At 37.2% G+C, this 26,692-nt stretch overlaps 1 protein-coding gene across 3 annotated transcripts in view; it reads left to right on the top strand.

Annotated features, from left to right (window-relative positions):
• MAP3K15 (mitogen-activated protein kinase kinase kinase 15) overlaps positions 1-26,692 on the top strand; it is a 551,607-nt gene that overhangs the window by 251,856 nt on the left and 273,059 nt on the right. For all 3 annotated transcript variants that reach the window (XM_053706395.1, XM_053706394.1, XM_053706393.1), the window contains 2 exons: positions 2,517-2,685; positions 18,451-18,557. In XM_053706395.1, coding sequence (XP_053562370.1) covers positions 2,517-2,685; positions 18,451-18,557 — 276 coding nt within the window. The remainder of the gene's footprint in view (positions 1-2,516; positions 2,686-18,450; positions 18,558-26,692) is intronic.

The following is a 26,692-nucleotide window of genomic DNA, read 5'->3' as shown; positions in this document are numbered from 1 at the left end:
GCAACTTTCTTTTTGGAGGTCTAGGCTGTGCAAGAGCATCCACTTCCAATTTCATTATTGCTGCTAGACAGCCCGCTCATTGAAATATATCTACATATTGTTTATTGATAGCTGGTCAGCCCCTCCCAGGCTGTCTGTGTGGTCACTATCTCACACAGGGGCGTCTGTGCGGTCACCATCTCACATTTAGGATATTCTGGTGCTGCACCAAGAGATCAGATTCATGGCTTATATTGCTTTACTTCTCAGTATTGGGTGGCTATATCTTTGTTCACAAACTCAGCCTAAAATAACTTTTGATTGTGTTTGTTATTTTCAGTTTACATAGCGCTACTAGTTTTAGTGTGCTCTTATTATACCCCCTTAGTATCTTATCACATTGCCGTATTTTTGTTTTGTCTTTCACTAAACTTGCTTGTATGACATTATAGTCTGCTCAACAACCCAACTGAACTTTTACTGCCTCCTGGTCAATTATCATAGTAGCAAACTAAGCTCATGGAAATGTGTTTACTGTTTTCTTGCATAAATCTTAAAAGCTGGTTCCAAATCAGACCCAAAATGTCTTCATATTTCTCTGAGTCTTCTATTTCATTATAAACTGCTTTTACTACTGGCTTTTATTGTTGTGAATGGACATGGCACTGAGGTAAAGAAATGATTGGCTTTATGACATCCTTTACATTTCTCTTTCAGTGTCTCATGGTGCTTCCAGCAATACATGCACTCTATTGTCCTGACTGGTGGTCACTGGCATTCTAGTGTGACTCTTCCTGAGCGTGTCCCATGATTCCATCCCATGGACTGGCACTGCACAGCTGCTGGGACTCTCTCTATAATTTTCAACTTCGTCTTAGCTCAGCAGCTCTATCTAGTTGTAAAAAAAAAAAAAAGAGTTAAGTCCAGTTCTCTCAGCAGGTGGTCTCTGAGGTTATAATATCTTGTGCCACATACAATCCTGTACCTTATTAATGAGTCTCTGATATTTCTAAGGTTTCCAAGTGGCTGCCAGTATCCGCAACCCTGTGGCATATTTGTCTATTCCTTCGTCTTCACATTGACTCCTTGAAAGAAAAAAAAAATCTCATTCTGCTTTATTTCACAAGCATCATGAAATACTTTCATTATTTGTGCAAGTGAGGGAACTGCTACTCCTGGAAGAATTGTGTTTTTCACCTCTCTGCCTTTTCCGCCAAGTAAGGTACAGAAACCATTTTATCTTCATCTCCTCTGGTTTGTCAGCCATGGGAAGGTCTGTGCTTATGATTATTTGTTATTTTCATCTCTTCCATGCCTGAGACTGATTCTTTGCCAGTGAACCCTTCCATATCCTCTTCTTGGTGTATGGCTCAAAACCCATTAGCGGCTTTCAGTGTGGCTTTAAATGTACAATATACTCAGACTCCAGCTGCTTAACTTTGATACCTTTTTAACAGAACATATTAAAACTTGCTGTATAAAATTTAGCTCTAACTCATCAATTCTCAACTTCCTGCTGAACTGCAGTAAAGCATTTTATTAAACTTCCCCTGGACCCAAAGACTGTCTTTCTACAGATATTGATACAATTATCTCACTTGTCTGTCATGCAGGAAGTAGATCAGCATGCCCATAGTGTTATTTTAAGGGGTAAGATTGGCTAGGGTTGCATATGGTGCGGATGTGTTGGGCAGGATTGCTCTGCCCTTTTCAGAGGGCACTCCACATTTTCTAGTTGTAAAATCTAAAAAGGGCAACTTGAAGAAAAGTATTTATAAAGTTATGAATCATGTTTTTTTATTATGTTTTAATGATTACATGTGCTTTTTATTGTTATGTGACTTCTGTTACTAAAAATTTTCTTTCATGATTTATATAGCATATGCAATTTTAAGCAACTTTCCAATCTACTTCTATTATCTAATTTGCTTGGTTGAAAAGAATACATAGGTAGGCTCAGCAGCTGGGACCTAGCTGCTGATTGGTGGTTGCACATATATTCCTATTGTCATTGGCTTACTTATGTGTTCAGCTAGTTCCCAGTAGTGAATTGCTGCTCCTTTAATAAAAGATACCAAGAGAATTGCGCAAAATTGAAATAAGAAGTAAATTGGAAAGTTGTTTAAAATGTTATGCTCTAAATGAATCACGAAAGAACAATTTTAGTTTTCCTGTATCTTTTAATTATGGTATTTCTGCCAGCAGTAATAGTCTGCTTCTGTTAAATGTCTCATGTAATATTCCCCAACTATCAAAATTTAGTGGAAATAAATAACCCCTATCACCCCATACATTAGCATATATATATATTTAGATTGATATATTATCTGTGTTTTCTCCTATGCAATGGATAGTTAATGGGTTTAGGGACTGATACTGTGATACTGTACAGTAAATAATGAATTTGTGAAGGATTATGCTTTGAGATCATTTAAAAGCAGTTGATGGCAAAAAAAAACACATCATTCTTATGTTGCATTGCTTTCTGTAATAAGTTCAAAATCTAAATGATCTTTTTTTTTATTCTTTATTATTAGTACCTACTACAAGGAAACACTACTTAATGATATCCGAAAAGCCAGAGATAAATATCAAGGAGATGAACTTGCAAAAGAACTGACCAGAATAAAATTACGAATGGACAATACAGAGCTTCTAACATCAGATATTGTCATTAACCTTCTTCTATCATACAGAGACATTCAGGTAAATAATATAAAGTATAGCTTATATGTACAATTGCAGACACCTGCAAAGTAGTCTGAATTCCTGCAACAAAAACTGTATATAGCATTTTCCCACCTTTTGATTTCTATTCATTGTATTAAAGTATGTATTCTCTTTATGTCTCCTTTGTAGGGCAATTTTTTTAATTCATCATTCAGGAAACCCTGACAGTATAAACATTTCCCCTGCGTTCTAAGGGAATAAAACTTACCGTTTGCACTATAAATAGAGATGTATATTTGTGTTATTACAGATTACAAGCATGAATTAAAACAGGAGGGACCAGATTCCATTTGTTTTTTAAATTGATGAGCCAATTAAAACATTTTGGGACAGATTACAAGTAGTATACAAATAAACAAATTTTCACTTGCCCGCTATCTACACTCAAAGTAACGTTTTAACGCGGCCAGGTTAGCATGCGTATTACAAGGTGAAAGTAAAAAATTGCAAAAGCTCGATGCGCGCTAAACTTCAGGATTTCGGACATCGTGAGGCATTAACTTCTGTCATAGGCACGATGATCGAAAGTGCTGCAAGGCGGCAATATATTCTTAAGGGATCCAATGCAATGTGGAGAATGCCAGCGAAATACTCAAAAGTGCTGAATTACTCTTTAAAGGCAGTATCGCAGAGAGAGTTTTACTATACATTGCAATGGGTTGTGATGCTGGCAAAATATTCCAAGCAGCATCGGCACTGACATTGACAATGAAAAGTAAAGGATCCCTTTTGCACTTACTTACCTCTAAACTGCCAATAGCCCATCACAATAAACTTCCTAACCTATTAACCCATAAACCGAAAATAGCCCACCACAATAAACTTCCTAATCTATTAACCCCTATACTGCAAATAGCCCATCACAAACACCCACTACACTACTTAACCCCTATACCGCCAATAGCCCATCGCAAACACCCCTACACTACTTAACCCTTATACTGCCAATACCCCTAACCTATTAAATCCTATAGTGCCACAACCAAACAATGCAAACTACCCCTACACTACTTAAATACCTAACACATAACCCTTACACCTCTGAGCTAAAACTCCATAAGTTACCAAAAATAACAAACACTAAATTTAACATTTATTATTATTACTAGTTGATAAGCCTGCCCAGACGGAAGTCTGATTATTTTTTAAACTACAGCTGTAGAAACAACCTATTTTATATAACTAAGTACCCTAACCTAACAAACCATAACCTAACACACCCTAACCTAACACCCCATTAAATAAACCCATATTACCTAAACTAATGCATTCTAAAGTTACAAAAAATAAAACAAAACTAAGTTTACAAAAAATAAAAAAAAGCTAACATTACAGAAAATAAAAAATCAAATTACCAAATTTAACAAAATTAAACCTAATCCCTATGAAAATAAAAAAGACCCCCCAAAATAAAAACACCCCATATTCTAAGAATAAACTACCAGTAGCCCTTAAAAGGGCTTTTTGCAGGGTATTGCCCCAAGATAATCAGCTCTTTTACAAAAAATATACAAAGTCCCACCTAACATTAAACCCCCCACCCCCCAAAATTAAAGAACCTAACACTAAAAAACCTAAACTACCCATTGCCCTGAAAAGGGCATTTGTTTGGGCATTGCCCATCCCTAATCTAAATAAAACATTCCCCCCCCCCAAAAAAAAACCTTAAAAAATACTAAATCTATCCCCCAGGTTGGTACTCACGGTTCCTGAAGTCCGGCGGAGAGGGTCCTGTTCCAGGCTATGAAGTCTTCTTCCAAGCGCAACCTCTTCTTCTTCCAGGAACATCCTGCGCGGAGTGGAGCTGAAGACCGCAGAGCTGAAGACCGGCGACCGCGGAGCCATGGAGCGTGGAGGATCCTCTTTGTACGATCTCCTCTGTACACTGAATAGTGAATTCAAGGTACGCGATTAAAGATGGCGTCCCTTGAATTCCTATTGGCTGATTTGATTCTTCCATATCAAATCATCCAATAGGATGAGAGCTACTCAAATCCTATTGGCTGTTCAAATCAGCCAATAGGATGAAAGCAAGTGAAAATGTATTGGCTATTCAAATCAGCCAATAGAATTTCACTTGCTCTCATTCTATTGGCTAATTTAAACAGCCAATAGGATTTAAGTACCTTTCATCCTATTGGCTGATTTGAATTGGAAGAATCAAATCAGCCAATAGGAATTCAAGGGACGCCATCTTTAATCGCGTACCTTGAATTCACTATTCAGTGTATGGCGGAGATTGTACGAAGAGGATCCTCCACGCTCCATGGCTCCGCGGTTGCCGTTCTGCAGTTCCAGGGTCGCCAGTCTTCAGCTCTGCTCCGCGTAGGATGTTCCTGGAAGAAGAAGAGGTTGCGCTTGGAAGAAGACTTCACTGCCCTGAACAGGACCTTCTCCGCCGGACTTCAGGAACCGTGAGTACCAACCTGTTGGTTAGACTTAGGATTTTTTAAGGGTTTGTTTTATTTAGATTAGGGATGGGCAGTAAAAGAGCTAAATGCCCTTTTAAGGGAAATGTCCAAACAAATACCCTTTTCAGGGCAATGGGTAGTTTAGGTTTTTTTAGTGTTAGGTTCTTTTATTTTGGGGGGTGGGGGGGTTTAAAGTTAGGTGGGAATTTGTATATTTTTTGTAAAAGAGCTGATTATCTTGGGGCAATGTCATGCAAAAAGCCCTTTAATGGGCTACTGGTAGTTTATTGTTAGAGTAGTTGTTGCTTTGTAATGCTCCGTTTGCCTTCACTGCATCCACCGGGATGCAGCTTATGCTGCATCCCGGTGGACTCCGAAAATGGATTCCCGATGGATTCTTTCGCTGCATCCAGGTGAATTCTTTTGTCCTCGTGCTGCCATTGAGGATGCGTGAGCAACTGCCGACGGCGACGGACATTACAAACGCAATTATATTATAGATTATTATTATTATTTAACAAATTAAACCTAAGATTATAACAACAAAAACAACTATACCAAAAATAAAACCCACAGTTATGCCTATACTAAAACTAAGGCCCCCAAAACCCCTTAACTAACACTAAAAGTTACTATAACAATAGCCCTTAGAAGGGCTTTTTGTAGGGCATTGCCCTAAAGTGATACAGCTCTTTTTCAAATAAATACTACAACCCCATTTTACAATAAAAGTAACCCCCCAAAAAAAGCCTATTCTAAAAAAAAACCTAAACTAAAAAAGATTGCCCTGAAAAGGGCATTTGGTTGGGCATTGCCCTTAGAAGGTATTTTTATAGGGCAGTGCCCACAGCTATTTTGCGGCCCCCCAAAAATCCCTAATTTAAAAAAGATTGCCCTGAAAAGTTAAACAGCTCTTTTAGGAAAAAATCTAAAGGGAAAAAAAATATAATCTTAAAAATAAAAAAGCCCACCCCCAAAAAAATCATAAAGCTTAACCCCAAAGTTTGTAAGTTTGTACTCACCAACTTGACCCCACAGTGCTCCTATTCTTTCTTCATTCCAGGGGTCCTCCTCTTCCATCTTCTTCTATCTTCCATCCAATCCTTCTTTTCTTCTTTCAGAGGTCCTCTTCATGCTGTCACCGCCGCACACTGAAGCTTGAATGCAAGGTTCCTACTTATACTGTATAAGGGTACCCTTCCATTTCTATTGGCTATGTTTTGAATTCTTAGTCCAATCAAACAATAGAATGAAAGCTTTTTTCTATTAGTTGATTGGACTAGGAATTAAAAACAAAACAAAAAAACAACCAATTAAGTGCAGTGTCATGACTTTAGAGTATGAGGCAGTTAGTGCAGGTGTAGCTACAGTAAGGTCACACAGGGATTATTTGAAGTGTTCTGACACAGAAACCGTGTTTTGTTTTCAGTGAGCGCACTGTCTGCGCTGTGTAGGAATACTTCAAATATGGCCCCCCACCCACAGAAAGTGCCAATAAGTGGCAGTATCTAAACTAAGATGTTTAGCTGATATAGCTTTCCTCGTTAGATCCTATGGTAAACACCGCCACTTGACGGCACATTGCGGGTCCACCACCTTTTTTAGAAAATATCGACAGACCGACGGACTGTGCTTTGAATTTCGGGGGCCATAGACTTCAATGGTGCACAGTAATCAAAAAACTTGTCACATGTCTGCTATGTAACTTACTAATAAAGTAAATTAAGAAAAACTTTCCTATTAAAAACCTATAGGAGCTATGTCGATACATGTATATATGATGTTTCATTTATATGCTTTTTCTAGTTTAAAGCATATTATTGTAATTATTGTTTTGTTGTTTGTTTTTTGTTGTTTTTTTAAACAATACTATTTTTCATTATATAAATATGTTATAAAAGACAGTAGCCGCAACGTTATAGTTTTACATAACTGCATGTTTAAAAGAATAGTCTAGTCAAAATTAAACTTTCATGATTTAGATAGACCATGCGATTTTAAGCAACTTTCTAATTTACTCCTATTGTCAATTTTTTGTCGTACTCTTATTATCTTTATTTGAATGTAAGCTTAGGAGCTGGCCCATTTTTGGTTCAACACCTAGGTAGTGCTTGCTGATTGATGGCTACATCTCGACACCGATCAGAAAGCGGTACCCAGGTTCTGAACCAAAAATGGGCCGGCTTATAAGCTTACATTCTTGCTTTTTCATATAAAGATGAAATGAAGTGTGTCACTGAGTGCCTACTACAATGAAGACCCTTAGCTCTAATATATTGACCCCTAGCGGTCAAGAAATGTGGAAAATCAGAAGAAATACTATCAAAGCGCCAAATAACAATGGCAGGGTCTGAACAATATGCAATGAATTTTATTCTAACAGTTGCATTTGAATAAAAGATTTAAAACAATGTGACAGTTTGGACAAATTTAATGAAGGATATAAACAGTAGTGATAATTTAAAACAATGTTGATTAAAACAATGTTACAATTAAAACAAATAATCGAGGATCCAAGATTTTACGATTTAAAAACCCAAATTCTTGGGAGACAGCAAGAGTTTACAATGGTAAAATATACAAATAAACAAATGAATTTCCTATATGTAGACCTATGGTCGTGTTGGAGCGGTGTTCTTAATTTTCTGGTTCGCCTTATATCTAAGGGATTTAATGTGTCTTATCCTAATATTTTCAGAAATTCGTTATATGTTAGGCGTATGAGGAAAGGTATAAATGCTTGATTGGAAAAATTATATAATAAACTTAATGTGAAATAATATGTGTCAAAGTCAATGGCGTGTTAAAAAACCAAACAATGTTTTTAGAAAATTAGTGAAAAAACTGCACTTAAAAACGATAAGCAGAGAACAGTGTAAACGGTAAAAAATCCGGTAAAAGTTCAAAAACGGTGCATATCTAAATACAATCCTGTCTTCAAAACTGATAAACAGTAAAAATAATAAACAGTAAAAATATTGAACAGTAAAAATGTGGTCTTCACAATTGTGCAAATACAATTCAGTGATCAAAATAAAAAGGAATTGTGATCCATGATGTAAAAAGTCAAGTGAAAAAAGAAAAGATAAAATGTTTGTTCAAATTAGTGTGGAACAGTCACACATCCAGGAGTTATGTCAAATTAAGAATGTATATGTGATGGTTTTCCTCCAAGATTGAGGGTGCAATGTGTCTTCTAAGCAGTGAATTTCAACTTGCTGCAGATAAAAGTCCTTCTGCCAAAAAAGAAATAAATAATAGTGTAGATGGTTTAAAAAGAATAATATTACCAGAATGTCACTCACCAGTCGACGCGTTTCGGTCATCCACTGACCTTTATCAAGACTGGTTTTTTAATATAATTGGGGTCTTTATATACCTGTATTGGTAGTTGTCATTTTTTCGTTATACCGGAAGTGAACCTCACCACTTCCGGTTTCGCGTAACTCTGATATTTCTTATGTTTCTTAGATGCCGTGTATTACTTCTCAGATTGTCAGGCATTTTTCTATAGCTTCATCCCTATTTGTTTTATTTATTTTAAATAGCTGTGGGACATTTTTTCACGGATCACTTGTGGCTTTAATATGTGTATTCCCCTATTGGTTAGCCTTATACACATAGATCCTTCCGATTGGCTGGATAGGGGGCGGGTTATAAGATATCCGCACTATTGGCCATTGATGATGTTATGGGTAACTGTGGCATGTGTCTGTGTTTACAGGACTGCTTGTCCGTTTTTCCGGCCTGCCTATTGGATGCTAAAAAATGTCCACACTCCTTAACGGTTGGTTAAATTTGGAGGTGTGTAGTGAATTACAAAATTCTATTGGTTTCTGTGAATGTGATGCAAGAGAGATCGTTGTGTTGAAATTTTCAATAATGCCAACTATTATATATAAAGGATATCAGTTAGATTGTGTGAGAACTTAATAATCCTTTATATCACATAGATTTAGATCTTGAATTGCAACAGTTTTCCAGAGTGTGTATACGTCCTATATGTATCATCTCAAAGTGTACTAACAGGACTTTATACAGATTGTAACTTGAAATATTTACTTCACAATAATGGATTTAAGTTTTTAACATGACTGCCTTCTAAGAAAGTAGACCCTGTACATTGTTCCTTGTGCTTATGATCAAACATTATTGCATAGTATTGATCTTATATGACTATACTATATGATATACTTTGAAAAACCACAGACAAGTAGTCATATAAGATCAATACTATGCAATAATGTTTGATCATAAGCACAAGGAACAATGTACAGGGTCTACTTTCTTAGAAGGCAGTCATGTTAAAAACTATTAACCTCCTAACCTATTAACCCCAAAACCACCGCACAACCCATCACGATAAACCCCCTAACTGTCACAAACATCACAATAACCTCTAACCTATTAACCCCCTAACAACTAACCTGCCCAAGACCCTCCACCTAAGACACCCTAAGTTAAACTAGCATTACAAAAAAATAAAAAAAATAGCAAAAACAACAATTATATCACCAAAAATAAAAAAACAACTAGTAAGACCCTAAAACTAAAGTCCCCTTAAAAAAAAGCCCACCCCCTAAAAAAGACGTATTTCTCGGGCAGTAAAATCCCTATGCTAAAACAAAAGTAACCCCCACCCCCCAAAAAAAAACTATATTTAAAAAAAAAAAAACTATGCTAAACGAATTACTCTGAGAAGGGCATTTGTAGTGGCAGTGTCCAAAAGTAATTTAAAAAGCATGGGAAAAAAATTCTATCTGACAAAAAAGTATAACTGATTATGTCTCTTTTGCCAGGGGAAAAAAAACTATTCTAAAAAAAACATAGCTTGCAAAAAAGTATGCTCTGAAAGGGTATAAGTGATTATAGCTCTTTTGACTATAATAATCCTATACAAAAAAAAATCTCCCCCTAAAAAAAACTGTATCACTAAACCCCTGTTACTCACCAAACTTGAATCTGGCTCCTCAGGGGGCAGCTACGTGTCCATAGCAGTGCTCCTCTTTATTTTTCTTCCATGGCGTTCCTCTAGGGTAGTCTTCTTCCATCTTCTATCTTCCATCCGATGCTTCGTTTTTTCTGATGTTCTATCCGGAGTTAATTTTTTTTTTCTTCTTTTTTTTTCCTTCTTTTTTTTTCTTTTTAAATGCTAGTGTTTTTTATTTTGTATAGGAGTCTAGGGGGGTTAGCTGTTAGGGGGTTAATAGGTTAGGGGTTATTGCAATGGGGGTTGTGGCATTTAGGGGGTTAAGTTGTGTAGAGTTTATTGCAGTGGGGGGGTTATGGTGGTATAGTGGTTAAGTAGTGTAGGGATTATTGCGATGGGGGAGTTGTGTCGGTATAGGGGTTAATAGGGGGTTTGGGGGTTATTGGTGTAGGCTGTGGTGGGTTGTGGTAGTTAGGTGTTGTGGTGGTATAGGGGTTAATTATTGTAGGGGTTATTGCGATAGGGGAGTTGTGTCGGTATAAGGGTTAATAGGGGGTTTGGGGGTTATTAGTGTAGGCTGTGGTGCGTTTATTTTGTTCTGCGGTATATACAAAATAAATACTTTACTCTACAGGGCCAATGTAGGTGGCGAATGCTGCTTGAAATATTTTGCCAGCATCAACACCCATTGAGATGTATAATAAAATGCCTCTTGGTGGTGCTGCCTTTAAACACTGATGTCAGCCACTTGGAATATTTTGCTATCTTTCTTGAGATAGCAATGAAACCCTTTTTAAATATCTCGGCGTTTTGTGGCACTTTTCAATCATCAGGGCCACTGGGAACTGCTCAAGTGTGTATGCATGTTTATATATGTATGTTTGCACTTACAAATGTACAAATATAAACACATAGGTACCTTTGATACCTTCCCAGTGAAACACATTGTCATATAGCATATAATTTTTTTTAACTCTTTTAATACATGAATTTTAATAATAAACGTATATTTTATATTTAAATTGTGTGTATATGTGTGTGTATGTATATATATATATATATATATATATATATATATATATATATATATAGTATCTCACAAAAGTGAGTACACCCCTCACATTTTTGTAAATATTTTATTATATCTTTTCATGTGACAACACTAAATAAATGATACTTTGCTACAATGTAAAGTAGTGAATGTACAGCCTGTATAACAGAGTAAATTTGCTGTCTCCTCAAAATAACTCAGCACACAGCCATTAATGTCTAAACCTTTGGCAACAAAAATGAGTACACCCCCCTAAGTGGAAATGTCCAAATTGGGACCAAAGTGTCAATATTTTGTGTGGCCACCATTATTTTCCAGCACTGCCTTAACCCTCTTGGGCATGGAGTTCACCAGAGCTTCACAGGTTGCCACTGGAGTCCTCTTCCACTTTTCCATGACGACATCACGGAGCTGGTGGATGTTAGAGACCTTGTGCTCCCCCCCACCTTCCGTTTGAGGATGCCCCACAGATGCTCAATAGGGTTTAGGTCTGGAGACATGCTTGACCAGTCCATCACCTTTACCCTCAGCTTCTTTAGCAAGGCAGTGGTCATCTTGGAGATGTATTTAGCGTCATTATCATGTTGGAATACTGACCTGCAGCCCAGTCTCTGAAGGGAGAGGATCATGCTCTGCTTCAGTATGTCACAGTACATGTTGGCATTCATGGTTCCCTCTGTGTTCTGTATTATTTGCCAACTTCTGTGGGGCATCCTCAAACGGAAGGTGAGGGAGCACGAGGTCTCTAACATCCACCAGCTCTGTGATGTTGTCATGGAGGAGTGGAAGAAGACTCTAGTGGCAACCTGTGAAGCTCTGGTGAACTTCATGCCCAAGAGGGTTAAGGCAGTGCTGGAAAATAATGGTGTCCACAAAAAATATTGACACTTTGGCCCTATTTGGACATTTCCACCTAGGGGTGTACTAACTTTTTTTGCCAACGGTTTAGACATTAAAAGCTGTGTGTTGTTATTTTGAGGAGACAGCAAATGTACACTATATTTCTTTCATGTAATTAGCAAGAGTCCATGAGCTAGTGACGTATGGGATATACATTCCTACCAGGAGGGGCAAAGTTTCCCAAACCCTAAAATGCCTATAAATACACCCCTCACCACACCCACAATTCAGTTTTACAAACTTTGCCTCCGATGGAGGTGGTGAAGTAAGTTTGTGCTAGATTCTACGTTGATATGCGCTCCGCAGCAAGTTGGAGCCCGGTTTTCCTCTCAGCGTGCAGTGAATGTCAGAGGGATGTGAGGAGAGTATTGCCTATTTGAATGCAGTGATCTCCTTCTACGGGGTCTATTTCATAGGTTCTCTGTTATCGGTCGTAGAGATTCATCTCTTACCTCCCTTTTCAGATCGACGATATACTCTTATATATACCATTACCTCTGCTGATTCTCGTTTCAGTACTGGTTTGGCTTTCTACAAACATGTAGATGAGTGTCCTGGGGTAAGTAAATCTTATTTTCTGTGACACTCTAAGCTATGGTTGGGCACTTTGTTTATAAAGTTCTAAATATATGTATTCAAACATTTATTTGCCTTGACTCAGAATGTTCAACTTTCCTTATTTTTCAGACAGTCAGTTTCATATTTGGGATAATGCATTTGAATTAATCATTTTTTCTTACCTTCAAAAATTTGACTCTTTTTTTTCCTGTGGGCTGTTAGGCTCGCGGGGGCTGAAAATGCTTCATTTTATTGCGTCATTCTTGGCGCGGACTTTTTTGGCGCAAAAATTCTTTTCCGTTTCCGGCGTCATACGTGTCGCCGGAAGTTGCGTCATTTTTTGACGTTATTTTGCGCCAAAAATGTCGGCGTTCCGGATGTGGCGTCATTTTTGGCGCCAAAAGCATTTAGGCGCCAAATAATGTGGGCGTCTTATTTGGCGCTAAAAAATAAGGGCGTCGCTTTTGTCTCCACATTATTTAAGTCTTATTTTTTCAGTGCTTCTGGTTGCTAGAAGCTTGTTCTTTGGCATTTTTTCCCATTCCTGAAACTGTCATTTAAGGAATTTGATCAATTTTGCTTTATATGTTGTTTTTTCTCTTACATATTGCAAGATGTCTCACGTTGCATCTGAGTCAGAAGATACTACAGGAAAATCACTGTCTACTGCTGGAGCTACCAAGCTAAGTGTATCTGCTATAATTTTTGGTATCTGTTTCTCCAGCTGTTGTTTGTATTGCATGTCATGACAAACTTATTAATGCAGATAAAATTTCCTTTAGTACTGTTACATTTCCTGTTGCTGTTCCGTCAACATCTAATTTTCAGAGTGTTCCTGATAAACATAAGAGATTTTATTTTTTATATCCATTAAGAAGGCTATGTCTGTTATTTCTCCTTCTAGTTTACATAAAAGTCTTTTAAAACTTCTCTTTTTTCAGATGAATTTTTAAATGAACATCATCATTCTGATACTGATAATGGTTCTTCTGGTTCAGAGGTTTCTGTCTCAGAGGTTGATGCTGATAAATCTTTGTATTTGTTCAAGATGGAATTTATTCGTTCTTTATTTAAAGAAGTATTAATTGCATTAGAAATAGAGGATTCTGGTCCTCTTGATTCTAAATCTAAACGTTTAAATAAGGTTTTTAAATCTCCTGTAGTTATTCCAGAAGTGTTTAATCTCCCTGATGCTATTTCTGAAGTAATTTCCAGGGAATGGAATAATTTGGGTAATTCTTTTACTCCTTCTAAACGTTTAAGCAATTATATCCTGTGCCATCTGACAGATTAGAGTTTTTTTTGGGACAAAATCCCTAAGGTTATGGGGCTGTCTCTACTCCTGCTAAATGTGCTACTATTCCTACGGCAGATAGTAATTCATTTAAGGATCCTTTAGATAGGAAAATTGAATCCTTTCTAAGAAAAGCTTACTTATGTTCAGGTAATCTTCTTAGACTTGCTATATTTTTAGCGGATGTTGCTGCAGCTTCAACTTTTTGGTTAGAAGCTTTAGCGCAACAAGTAACAGATCATAATTTTATAGCATTATTATTATTCTATAACATGCTAATAATTTTATTGGTGATACCATCTTTTGATATCATTAGAGTTGATGTCAGGTATATGTCTCTAGCTATTTTAGCTAGAAAAGCTTTATGGATTAAACTTGGAATACTGATATGTCTTCTAAGTCAACTTTGCTTTCCCTTTCTTTCCAGGGTAATAAATTATTATTTCAACTGTTTCTGGAAGGAAGGGAACTTTTTTTCCAAAGGATTAAAAATCTAAGGTAAATTTAGGTCTAATAATCATTTCGTTCCTTTCCTCACAATAAGGAACAAAAGCCTGATCCTTCATTCTCAGGAGCGGTATCAGTTTGGAAACTATTTCCAGTTTGGAATATATCCAAGCCTTTTAGAAAACCTATAGCCAGCTCCTAAGTACCCATGAAGGTGCGGACCTTATTCCAGCTCAGCTGGTATGGGGCAGATTACGTTTTCTTCAAAGAAATTTTGATCAATTCCGTTCTCAATTTCTGGTTTCAGAACATTGTTTCAGAAAGGTACAGAATTGGCTTCAGTTAAGGCCTCCTGCTAAGAGATTTTTTTCTTTCCCGTGTCCCAGTTAACACAGCAAAGGCTCAGCATTTCTGAAATGTGTTTCAGATCTAGAGTTGGCTGGAGTAATTATGCCAGTTCCAGTTCTGGAACAGGGGCTGGGGTTTTATTTTATCTCTTCATTGTACCAAAGAAGGTCAATTCCTTCAGACCAGTTCCGGATCTATCAATATTGAATCGTTATGTAAGGATACCAACATTCAAGATGGTTACTGTAGGACTGTCCTGCCTTTTGTTTAGCAAGGGCATTATATGTCTACAATTGATTTACAGGATGTGTATCTACATATTCCGATTCATCCAGATCACTTTTAGTGTCTGAGATTCTCTTTTTAGACAAGCATTACCAGTTTTGTGGCTCTACCGTTTGGCCTAGCCTCAGTTCCAAGAATTTTTTTCAAGGTTCTCGGTGCCCTTCTTTCTGTAATCAGAGAACAGGGTTTTTTGGTATTTCCTTATTGGACAATATCTGGGTACTTGCTCAGTCTTCTCATTTTCGAAGAATCTCATACGAATCGACTTGTGTTGTTTCTTCAAGTTCATGGTTGGAGGATCAATTTACCAATCAGTTCATTGATTCCTCAGACAAGTGTAACCTTTTTAGGTTTCTAGAATAGATTCAGTGTCTATGACTCTGTCCTTGTCAGACAAGAGAAGTTTAACATTGATATCAGCTTGTCAAAACCTTCAGTCACAATCATTCCCTTTGGTAGCCTTATGCATGGACATTTTAGGTCTTAGGACTGCCGCATCAGATGCGATCTCCTTTGCTCGTTTTCACATGCGACCTCTTCAGCTCTGTATGCTGAACCAATGGTGCAGGGATTACTCAAAGATATCTCAATTAATATCTTTAAACCGATTATACGACACTCTCTGACATGGTGGGCAGATCACCATCGTTTAGTTCAGGGGGCTTCTTTGTTCTTCCGACCTGGACTATAATCTCAACAGATGCAAGTCTTACAGGTTGGGGAGCTGTGTGGGGGTATCTGACGGCACAAGGGGTTTGGGAATCTCAGGAGGTGAGATTTCCGATCAATATTTTGGAACTCCGTGCAATTTCAGAGCTCTTCAGTCTTGGCCTCTTCTGAAGAGAGAGTTGTTCATTTGTTTTCAGATAGACAATGTCACAACTGTGGCATACATCAATCATCAAGGAGGGACTCACAGTCCTCTGGCTATGAAAGAAGTATCTCGAATTTTGGTTTGGGCGGAATCCAGCTCCTGTCTAATCTCTGCGGTTCATATCCCAGGTATGGACAATTGGAAAGCGGATTATCTCAGTCGCCAAACGTTGCACCTGGGCGAATGGTCTTCACCCAGAGGTATTTCCTCAGATTGTTCAAATGTGGGAACTCTCAGAAATAGATCTGATGGCTTCTCATCTAAACAAGAAACTTCCCTGGTATCTGTCCGGATCCAGGGATCCTCGGGCGGAGGCAGTGGATGCATTATCTCTTCCTTACAAGTGTCATCCTGCCTATATCTTTCCGTCTCTAGTTCTTCTTCCAAGGGTATTCTCTAATATTCTAAAGGAATGCTCGTTTGTCCTGCTGGTAGCTCCAGCATGGCCTCATAGGTTTTGGTATGCGGATCTTGTCCGGATGGCCTCTTGCCAGCTGTGGACTCTTCCGTTAAGACCAGTCTTTCTGTCTCAAGGTTCTTTTTTCCATCAGGATCTCAAAACCTTAATTTTAAGGTGTGGAGTTTGAACGCTTGATTCTTGGTCAAAGAGGTTTCTCTGACTCTGTGATTGATACTATGTGACAGGCTCGTAAATCTGTATCTAGAGAGATATATTATAGAGTCTGGAAGACTTATATTTCTTCAGGATGGTTTAGATAAAGGTTTGTCCGCAAGTTTCTTGAAAGACAAATCTCTGCTCTTTCTGTTCTTTTTCACAGAAGGATTGCTAATCTTCCTGATATTCATTGTTTTGTACAAGCTTTGGTTCGTATAAAACCTGTCATTAAGTCAATTTCTCCTCTTTGGAGTTTGAATTTGGTTCTGGGGGCTCTTCAAGCTTCTCCTTTTGAACCCATGCATTCTTTGGTCGTTATATTACTTTCTTGGAAAGTTTTGTTTCTTTTGGCCATCTCTTCTGCCAGAAGAGTCTCTGAATTATCTACTCTTTTTTGTGAGTCTCCTTTTCTGATTTTGCATCAGGATAAGGCGGTGCTGCGAACTTCTTTTGAATTTTTTACCTAAGGTTGTGAATTCTAACAACATTAGTAGAGAAATTGTGGTTCCTTCATTATGTCCTAATCCTATGAATTCTAAGGAGAAATCATTGCATTCTTTGGATGCTGTTAGAGCTTTGTAATAAGCTACTAAGTCTTTCCGAAAGACTTCTAGTCTATTTGTCATCTTTTCCGGTTCTAGAAAAGACTAGAAAGCTTCTGCCATTTCTTTGGCATCTTGGTTGAAATCTTTATTTCATCATGCCTATGTTGAGTCGGGTAACACTCCGCCTCAAAGGATTACAGCTCATTCTACTAGGTCAGTTTCTACTTCCTGGGCGTTTAAGAATGAAACTTCGGTTGATCAGATTTGCAAAACAGCAACTCTGTCCTCTTTGCATACTTTTACTAAATTCTACCATTTTGATGTGTTTTCTTCTTCTGAAGCAGTTTTTGGTAGAAACGTACTTCAGGTAGTGGTTTCAGTTTGAATCTTCAGCTTATGTTTTTTCATTAAAATTGTATTCTGGGTGTGGATTATTTTCAGCAGGAATTGGCTGTCTTTATTTTATCCCTCCCTCTCTAGTGACTCTTGTGTGGAAAGATCCACATCTTGGGTAATCATTATCCCATACGTCACTAGCTCATGGACTCTTGCTAATTACATGAAAGAAAACATAATTTATGTAAGAACTTACCTGATAAATTCATTTCTTTCATATTAGCAAGAGTCCATGAGGCCCGCCCTTTTTTGTGGTGGTTTTGATTTTTTTGTATAAAGCACAATTATTCCAATTCCTTATTTTATATGCTTTTGCACTTTTTTCTTATCACCCCACTTCTTGGCTATTCGTTAAACTGAATTGTGGGTGTGGTGAGGGGTGTATTTATAGGCATTTTAGGGTTTGGGAAACTTTGCCCCTCCTGGTAGGAATGTATATCCCATACGTCACTAGCTCATGGACTCTTGCTAATATGAAAGAAATGAATTTATCAGGTAAGTTCTTACATAAATTATGTTTTTAATATGTTTTAAAACGGTTTTGTGATTTTTTGCAACACATAACTATCAATTTATAATATGAGGAAAACATTCTCTGTTAATTCTTGCAATTCTTGCAATGCCAGATTACACGCTAATCTTAGTGTGGTCCAGTGATATTGATAGTGCACATTGCACTATCAATAGCACTCCACTTGTGATCTAAGCCTAGGTTTTTGAAAGGTTGATGAGTTGTTTACTAATGTAAGTTATTTTGACCTGGTAAAATCATGTAAGCCTTAAAAGGACTGTACATTATTTTTACCCCCTTTGGTCAGCTGACAGCGTGTTTGTTAAAATTCACTATACATTTGTGTAAATGAATGGAAAATAAAGAAGAAATATTTCTTTAGTCAAAAAAGGGGAATATATTATACTCATTTCCTTTTTTTATAGGGACTTAATTTCTAAATTATGCATGTAAACTTGTGAATGGTTTTTCTTAAAGGGCTTTGTGATAGCATTGTGTGCAAATTAATGTTAATATTTTTTTTTGTAAAAGATATAACTATAACTAAATGTAACATTTGCCTACTTCATTTTCAGGATTATGACGCAATGGTCAGACTGGTTGAGACTCTAGAAATGCTGCCAACATGTGATTTAGCAGATCAACATAATATAAAGTTCCATTATGGATTTGCTCTTAATCGGTAAGAATTTATAATCCACAATTGTAAATGGTCTGACGTGGTGTATGGATTCTGACTCATGGTATGCGCTGGAATTTCATTAGTTTATTACTTATAGTATCTTGAAATGCTTAAACTTGTGTAAGAAGTAAAGTCTCATTTTAATATTTTTAACAGTTTCAGTTTAATGAAGAAAATAATTCATCAGTTTTACTGAGTTTGTTAAACAAACTCCTTACTAGTCTAATAGGTGTTTAATAGTTACACATCAATAACTCATTTAATAATGGGGATGTGTTAGTGGTAACCGGAGTATTAACTAAATAAGCAATTAAAATAGGTAATAGCAGAACTGAGTAGAGGGAAGGGATTAGCAGAATGCACACTAATACTCTATGCTCATTGGCTGAGGGCTTTTGCAGTATAGTGCACTAAATGTTGCTGTCTGCAAGTATACAGAGTTAAAATAAATCATTAAAGCATTAGGCTATATATGCACATGCAGCAATGGATATCAGCCATTATGACCCTATATTATGTTTGCTATTATCATTATGATTCCATACTGCTATAGAGGGGTACAATAAAAGACAATACAGGGATGTGCAGACTGGGACAAAAGGATAACAGGGCTTTTCAACCCTAGAGAATGTAAAATATAAATAATTATCAGGAAAAGAGAAGTCATAATATAAAATTACAATGTATACAAAACGTATCACATGTGTAGGCTCGATTTGTGCAACTTCAATGCACCAGGGATGCAAACAACCCAGGTATTTTTGAGAAAAATAAAACGACAGAGCCATTAACTGGCTTTCTATACTAATGCACAATATCCCTAATTTCCCTTATGACATTCATGAGGTGTAGAGTTAAACTTGTCATGTGTACTAAGCTGCAATGATTTATTTTACTCTTGATTTTTATTCTGTATGATTTTATATTTTGGTTGATAAACCTGGAATCAGACTTGGAATTAATTTTCTTTTAAGAAATAAAGGAGAATGACAAGACCTATGTGTGAGCCAAAAGGAAATACAGAGCTTTGTTGTGAGGAACAAAAGTACCATGATGGTCCTGATGAAAGTGATGGTGCCATAAGAAGTTTGATTGACTTATCCCAGTACTGCTGGAGGATGGTGCCTCTCTATACTTTCTGCATTAGTTAAAAACTATTGAAGCATCTACTTAGAGCCTCCAGTTTTTGAGTTTCACACACAAGCTAAGATAGAAAATCGGTTCCGACACAAGTATTATACCATATTTGGGTTTTGGATTGCCAGTTGTCCACCACAAAAGTACTGGGTTATCAGCAGGTAAAACTTTAGGTGAGGTTGTGACCCAACATCACTTTTAGCACCATGAACTGTGCAAGTTATCCCAGCTTTATGAGCACACGGAGCATCTGACTTTACCCATTGCCATGACTTATACCACAACATGACCATATCAATCTTCATATCAGAGCCTTTTGCCTCATTTATCTGTATTTCCGTATCAGACCTCATATCGATACCTTTAATTCCATCTTTTTACATATATTTTACTGGCCAACCTTGTGAAAAACTGGACTGTTTCATTTTCTATGCCTGATAAATATATTTGGCCTCTGTAAAACTGACTTTGAAATCCTATCCCTTAAAAGTATACGAAACCCAAAAGTTTACTTCTATTGTCAAATTGTCTTAGTTCTTTTGGTATATTTTGTTGAAAAGCAGAAGTGAAAGCTCAGGAGCGTGTACATGTCCGGAGAACTATATGGCAGCAGTTTTGGAAGAATGTTATATATTTGCAAGACCACTAGATGGCAGCACTATTACTTCCATATAGTGTTCCAAGCACCTACCTAGGTATGATTCGTCTGTCTCACAAATGTGTATTGAATGTATCACTATGTATGTGGGAGAATGGGGGGGGGGGGGCGCATTTTTAAATTTCGCCCTGGGAGCCAGATTCTCTAGAAACGGCCCTGTAGGTATCTCTTATATAAAGAATACCATGGGAACAAAGCAATTTAATTACAGAAGTCAAATTAAACTTTTATCAAAACTGTATTCTCTGTCTGAATCACAAAACAAATTGTTGGTTTTATATCCCTTTAAGGGCTGTAATTTGATATCTATTCCTTTTACAAATGATGTTTTAAAGTGTAGTTTAAGGTCAAAGTGAAAGTACATTTCTAAAATACACTTGGCATATGTTGTATAATAAAACTATTGCTGATATCCTTTTTTTTTGGTCACAGTTGTTGCTGAGGCCAGGGATGTTTTTGTGATGCGCTACAGTATTTGCCAAATGAATAATAATGCATAAAAAGTAGTTTATTTTCTGTACAAGAAGGCAGATTTTGTGATTTGATTTTAAACCAAACCAAAACCATTTAATTCAGGCTGTGATACCATTTAGTTTACTTCAAGTTGTAAAAGCCAAAATGCTTTACGGGAACCAAAGACAGTTCATATTGGAAAAGATAACAGGAAGAAAATCTGTCCTTCCTAGGCTGTGAAATTGTTAACTAATTCTCTAATTCTGACCATGCTAGGGTTTCCAAACCACAAAGAGCTTAATATATGCAAATGAATCCTGCCAGTTTGCAGTTAAACCTATTTTCATACATTTTATTAAATAGTTTTTGTAAGGAGAACGAAAAGCTTAAGTGGACTTTAACGTGCAAAAAGAAATGTACTAATGTATTACAGCATTCAATTGCTTTCATATAAACTCCTGGGGCTCCATTACATATGCGGCGTTGCCTGCAAAAGCCACCGTCCCCGTTTTTTAATGCGGTTTTGGTATCCAATATTCAGCGCCGAATATAAATGTGCCACGTATATTTCACCCGTCGGCCATAATTTTTACTCCCATAAGCTAACATGGGACCGCGTCACAAATTGGTATCCAATATTCAGCGCAAGGACTTACGTGGCGAAAATGGAGACATTTTACTCCATTTTCACCTTGCCACACAAAGGCAGCCGCAGCAAGCCTTACGCTGAGTATGGGAGCACTGTAACTCCCGTAACTGCCTGAAAATATAAACTAACACCTAACGCATGCGCAATATCTATCTACCTGTCAACCACAATCCCCCACGGCAATAACTAATAAAGTATATTAACCCCTATATCTGCCATCAAACCCACACCGCAAGTAATAATTACATTATTAGCCCCTATATCCGCCATCAAACCCACACCGCAAGTAATAATTACATTATTAACCCCTATAGCCGCCATCAAACCCACACCGCAAGTAATAATTACATTATTAACCCCTATATCCGCCATCAAACCCACACCGCAAGTAATAATTACATTATTAACCCCTATATCCTCCAACCCCAACATCACAAACTGCTTAATGTATTTACCCCTAATCCGCCATTAACCCACATCGCAAAGTCCCTATTAAAACTATTAACCCCTAAACCTCCATCCCCCACAACGCAAATAATTAAATTACTAAGCCCCCTAACCTAACACCCCCTAACCAAAACACCCCCTAAATTAACCCAAATTACCTACATTAAAAAATACTAAAGTTACTAACTATTACATTAAAATAAAAAAAACCTAACATTACTTTAAAAATAAAAAAAACTAAGTTTAAATCAAGCTAATATTATGGAAAATAAAAAAAATCTAATATTACAGAAAATAATAAATTATCAAAAATTAAAAAATGTAACCTAATCCCTATGAAAATAAAAAAGGCCCCCCCAAATAAAAACACCCCCTAATCTAATGCTTAACTGCCAATAGCCATTGCCCTAAGTTAGTCCTCCCTAACAGTAAAACCCCCCACCCACCAAACCCCCCAAAATAAAAAAAACTAACACTAATAAACCTAATCTACACATTGCACTGAAAAGGGCATTTGTATGGGCATTGCCCTTAAAAGGGCATTTAGCTCTTCTGCTGCCCTTAAAAGGGCATTTAGCTCTTTTAAGAATTGCCCATCCCAAATAAAACAGAAAAAAAAAATAAAAAAAGCCTAAGTCTAACCCCCAGGTTCCTGAAGTCCGGCGGAGAAGGTCCTGTTCCAGGCGGTGAAGTCTTCTTCCAATCGGCGACTTCTTCTTTCTTCTTACAGGAACAAGCCAGCACAGAGAAGAGGGCGGAGCTGAAGATCGCCGACCGCGGAGCTGAGGACCGGCGACCCTGTAACAGAAGACCGGCGACAACAGAGCCATGGAGCGTGGAGGATTCTCTTCGTGCGATCTCCGCCGTACACTGAATAGTGAATTCAAGGTACGCGATTAAAGATGGCGTCCCTTGAATTCCTATTGGCTGATTTGATTCTTCAAATTCAAATCAGCCAATAGGATGAGAGCTACTGAAATCCTATTAGCTGTTCAAATCAATCCTATTGGCTGATTTGATTCTTCAAATTCAAATCAGCCAATAGGATGAGAGCTGCTGAAATCCTATTGGCTGGTCAAATCAGCCAATAGGATGAGAGCTACTGAAATTCTATTGGGTATTCAAATCAGCCAACAGAATTTCAGTATTATCAGTATTATTTATTTGCGTTGTGGGTTAATGGCGGATTAGGGGTTAATAGTTTTAATAGGGACTTTGCGATGTGGGTTAATGGCGGATTAGGGGTTAATACATTAGGTAGTTTGCGATGTTGAGGTTGGCGGATATAGGGGTTAATAATTCAATTATTACTTGCGGTGTGGGTTTGATGGCGGATATAGGGGTTAATAGTTTAATTATTACTTGCGATGTGGGTTTGATGGCGGATATAGGGGGTTAATAATTTAATTAGGCATATTAGGGGGGGGGGTTTGCCGGTTTTGAGGTTAATACTTTTATTAGTTCCGATGTGGGTTTGATGGGGGATATAGGGGTTTTACGTGTCCGCTTTATTTTTGGGAGGTGGGTTAGACGTTTACGGGAGATTTGATATATATTTTTTTTTCTTAGGTGCCGGCAGTTTCTTTATGAACTGCCGGCACCCTATATGTAATACCCCGTTGTGCGAGGTGAAATTACGGGCGGCGCGGGTTGCAGCGCTTGCGCTGAAGCCAGCGCCATATATGTAATCTCACCCCTGCTGTGTGAAATAGATCTGTGTTAAATGAAGTTTAAACTCTGTTAAAATGCTTTAGCATTGCTATATTCCATTCAGTTAGTGTTTGTTCCCTTACTGTGTTCCTAATTATCTTTAGTAGAAGAGATTAAATAAGACAAACCTACAAACCTAGGTTTTATTAAAACAGTAGTGCCCCAAACTGTGCATATTTGTTCTCAAGTTAATCTTTACTTTGATTGCATCATTATATCTGACATTTATTTACTATTTAATGACCCTTTCACAAAGCTCAATTTCATTTAATATCAACTAATATCAATTAGCATAATACCTTGCCAGAACCAAAATTGTAAATTCAGATTTGACTATACAGTCAATGGGCCATAACACATTGTACATAATAGCTTTTCCTTTTTACATTGCTCAGTTGATCTCATTATCAGTTAACAAAACACATTACATCCCGAGTATGTCAGTGGCTAAATTTTCCATTAGTGCCTAAAAATATACTTAATTTTACAAAAATAGCAGCGGTGCTAAGTGCCCATGTGAACTGTAACATGAGCTTGCTTGACTATTGACATAGTCTAGTGAGTGAGTTGTTTACGGCAGTTACCGTGGGCATTATGTCACATCTAAGATGTGTCTGTCTAAATCAGTCAGCTGACGGTTCACGCTAGATGCATTTGTAGGACGTATGGCTGTGCTACCATTATACATTAAGCTTTCTTTTTATTTTGTCATTGGAACAGTGTCCTCAAATTCTTTTATATCCATTTAATTCATTAATGAATACATAAAAGGTAAATTAAATATTCACACATATAAAAAAAAATTCGTCACTTTCCCTTTAAATTATGTTGTATCATTCATTGTATCCCCATATATCATTGCACAATATGTTGGCATATTTCAAATAAATGCTATTGAATTAAAAAGCTTGGTTTCCAATATTTAGGGCTTTCCCTCAGCTGGTTGATATTTAGTCACATTTCTAGAAATGGTTTCCTTTTGATGGTAATGCAACAGGCTGTATGAAGTAAGTTCTGTTAACCCTTCTCAAGGGAATAGATTGCGTCACACCACTTATGAATATGTAGCACATGAATATACAGTACAGTGAGTATGTTGTGGCTGTATAGTCTGTACAAGAGCATAGAGTCTACTTTGTCCCTTCTGGTTGATGAATCTCAGGCGTCTGCTCACTCGCACAACATTGCATTCGTGTCCTCGCCTCATGCTTTCTTGATAAATCTTATCATTTGAAAACTACAATTAGGGACAAAAGTTTAACTAATCTTCTAGTTAAAGTGAATTTAAATTTTGATGATAAAGTGCTCGGTTTATAAAAATTCGATTAAAAACAGGCACTTTAATTCATCAAAATTTACATTTCACTCGTGTTGTGAACATACTTACCTTTTAATCTTGACAGCCGCTGCATCGCTTCCTCCGCCCATCGCAAAAGCCTCTTCCTAGGTCTAAAATGAGGAATCCGGCTTCCTCCAATCACTGCATTGAATCAGACACTGATTCCCCCAGGGGGAAGCCGTGATTGGAGGATGACCGATCCGTCATTTCTGACGTAGGAAGAGGCTTGCAACGACCGGGGGAAGCTGGAGCGGCTGTCAAGATTAAAAGATTAATTTTTAAAAACCGGGCACTTTATCATCAAAATTTACATTCACTTTAAGATTTCAAACTTTTTATGAATTAGACAATCATGCAAAAAAAATATTTTTAAAATTGTACAATGTTATTTAAATATACCTCTTTCTCTTGGTCTCCTTTCCATGTGAGCATATTACGGTACACTCAAGTGAGTATACGTGTTTTCAGCACTATGTATAACATTGATACAAACATTGCTGCCAAGGCGGGATTGGCCTACCAGGATACCAGGAGATTTCCCTGAGGGCTGCAGCAGCTTGGGATTGAAAGCTACAATTTAAAAGGGTGGTTAATGGATGCAATTAGGTTGTGGGGTACCTTTATAACAACAATATGGCAGTTTTGTTTAATACAAACTAATATATTTTAATATGGAAAAAAGATATTGGAGGAAGGAGTATCCCAGCAATCCCCTTTGAGAAAAATGGGGCATGTGCATTGTACTGAATCAACAATAAATAGGGCTGGTCTCCAAATTTTCCAGGGCTGCTTCTTATTCCCAGTCTGGCCCTGACTGCTTCCATATACTGCTCAATACCATAGTATTCTGTAATGGAATGGTGCTTTTTTATTAGCTAATGATAACAGGAAAAACGTGCATTTTTTAATTGTATGTTCTATCTGAATCAATAAAATGTCATTTTTACTTCCATGTCCTTTAAACTATATAGAGCAGAATAATACAGAGAGCATTTGAGTTTTCAGAAGGACAAAGGGATCAGCAGGTTACTGAAGCAGACGTATATATCCCTCATAGGAAAACACCTGCGCGAGCTATACTATAGGGAAATGTGAGACTGCTGTTTATCATTATGTGGTGTCACTGTGCTTCCTATGGTGCTAGCTATTGATTAATTAGTATGCTATTGTGTGAATAAGGAATACTGAGTGATCTGCTTGGGCTAATATTGATACCGGAACACCATAAATAAACCATCTGTAAATAAATCTTACCGCAGCACTGTGCCTCTATTTGCGCAGTTGAAAGTGCTTTTCAAAATTGTAAGTGTTGGTCTTTTTAATTACTGCAGTTTTTTCATATGCAGTGATGCAGGATAAGGTGCACACAATGTTAAGAATATATCACTAATCTAGATATTAAAGCACTTGGAGCTATGCCACTTGGAAGACTTCCATAATAAAGTGGCACAATGGTCATAATATTCTGAGTTTGAACAACTAACTTTGCATATAATTACTTGTATCAGTCTGTGAATGCCATTATCTTGTACAGATTGTGAGCCTGCCAATGTTCCCCAATAAAGTAACTGACATAGTTAAAGGGACATGAAACCCAACATTTCCAAATTACCTCTATTATCTAATTTGCTTCATTTTCTTGGTATGCTTTGTTGAATAAGCAGCAATGCACCATTGGGAGCTAGCTGAACACACTGGGTAAAACAAATAACATGAGACATATATGTGCAGCCACCAATCAG

Source organism: Bombina bombina, chromosome 3, assembly GCF_027579735.1.
Source record: "Bombina bombina isolate aBomBom1 chromosome 3, aBomBom1.pri, whole genome shotgun sequence".
Lineage (NCBI taxonomy): Eukaryota > Metazoa > Chordata > Amphibia > Anura > Bombinatoridae > Bombina > Bombina bombina.
Note: the sequence above shows the minus strand (reverse complement) of the source record. Positions and strands in the feature narration are given on the sequence as shown.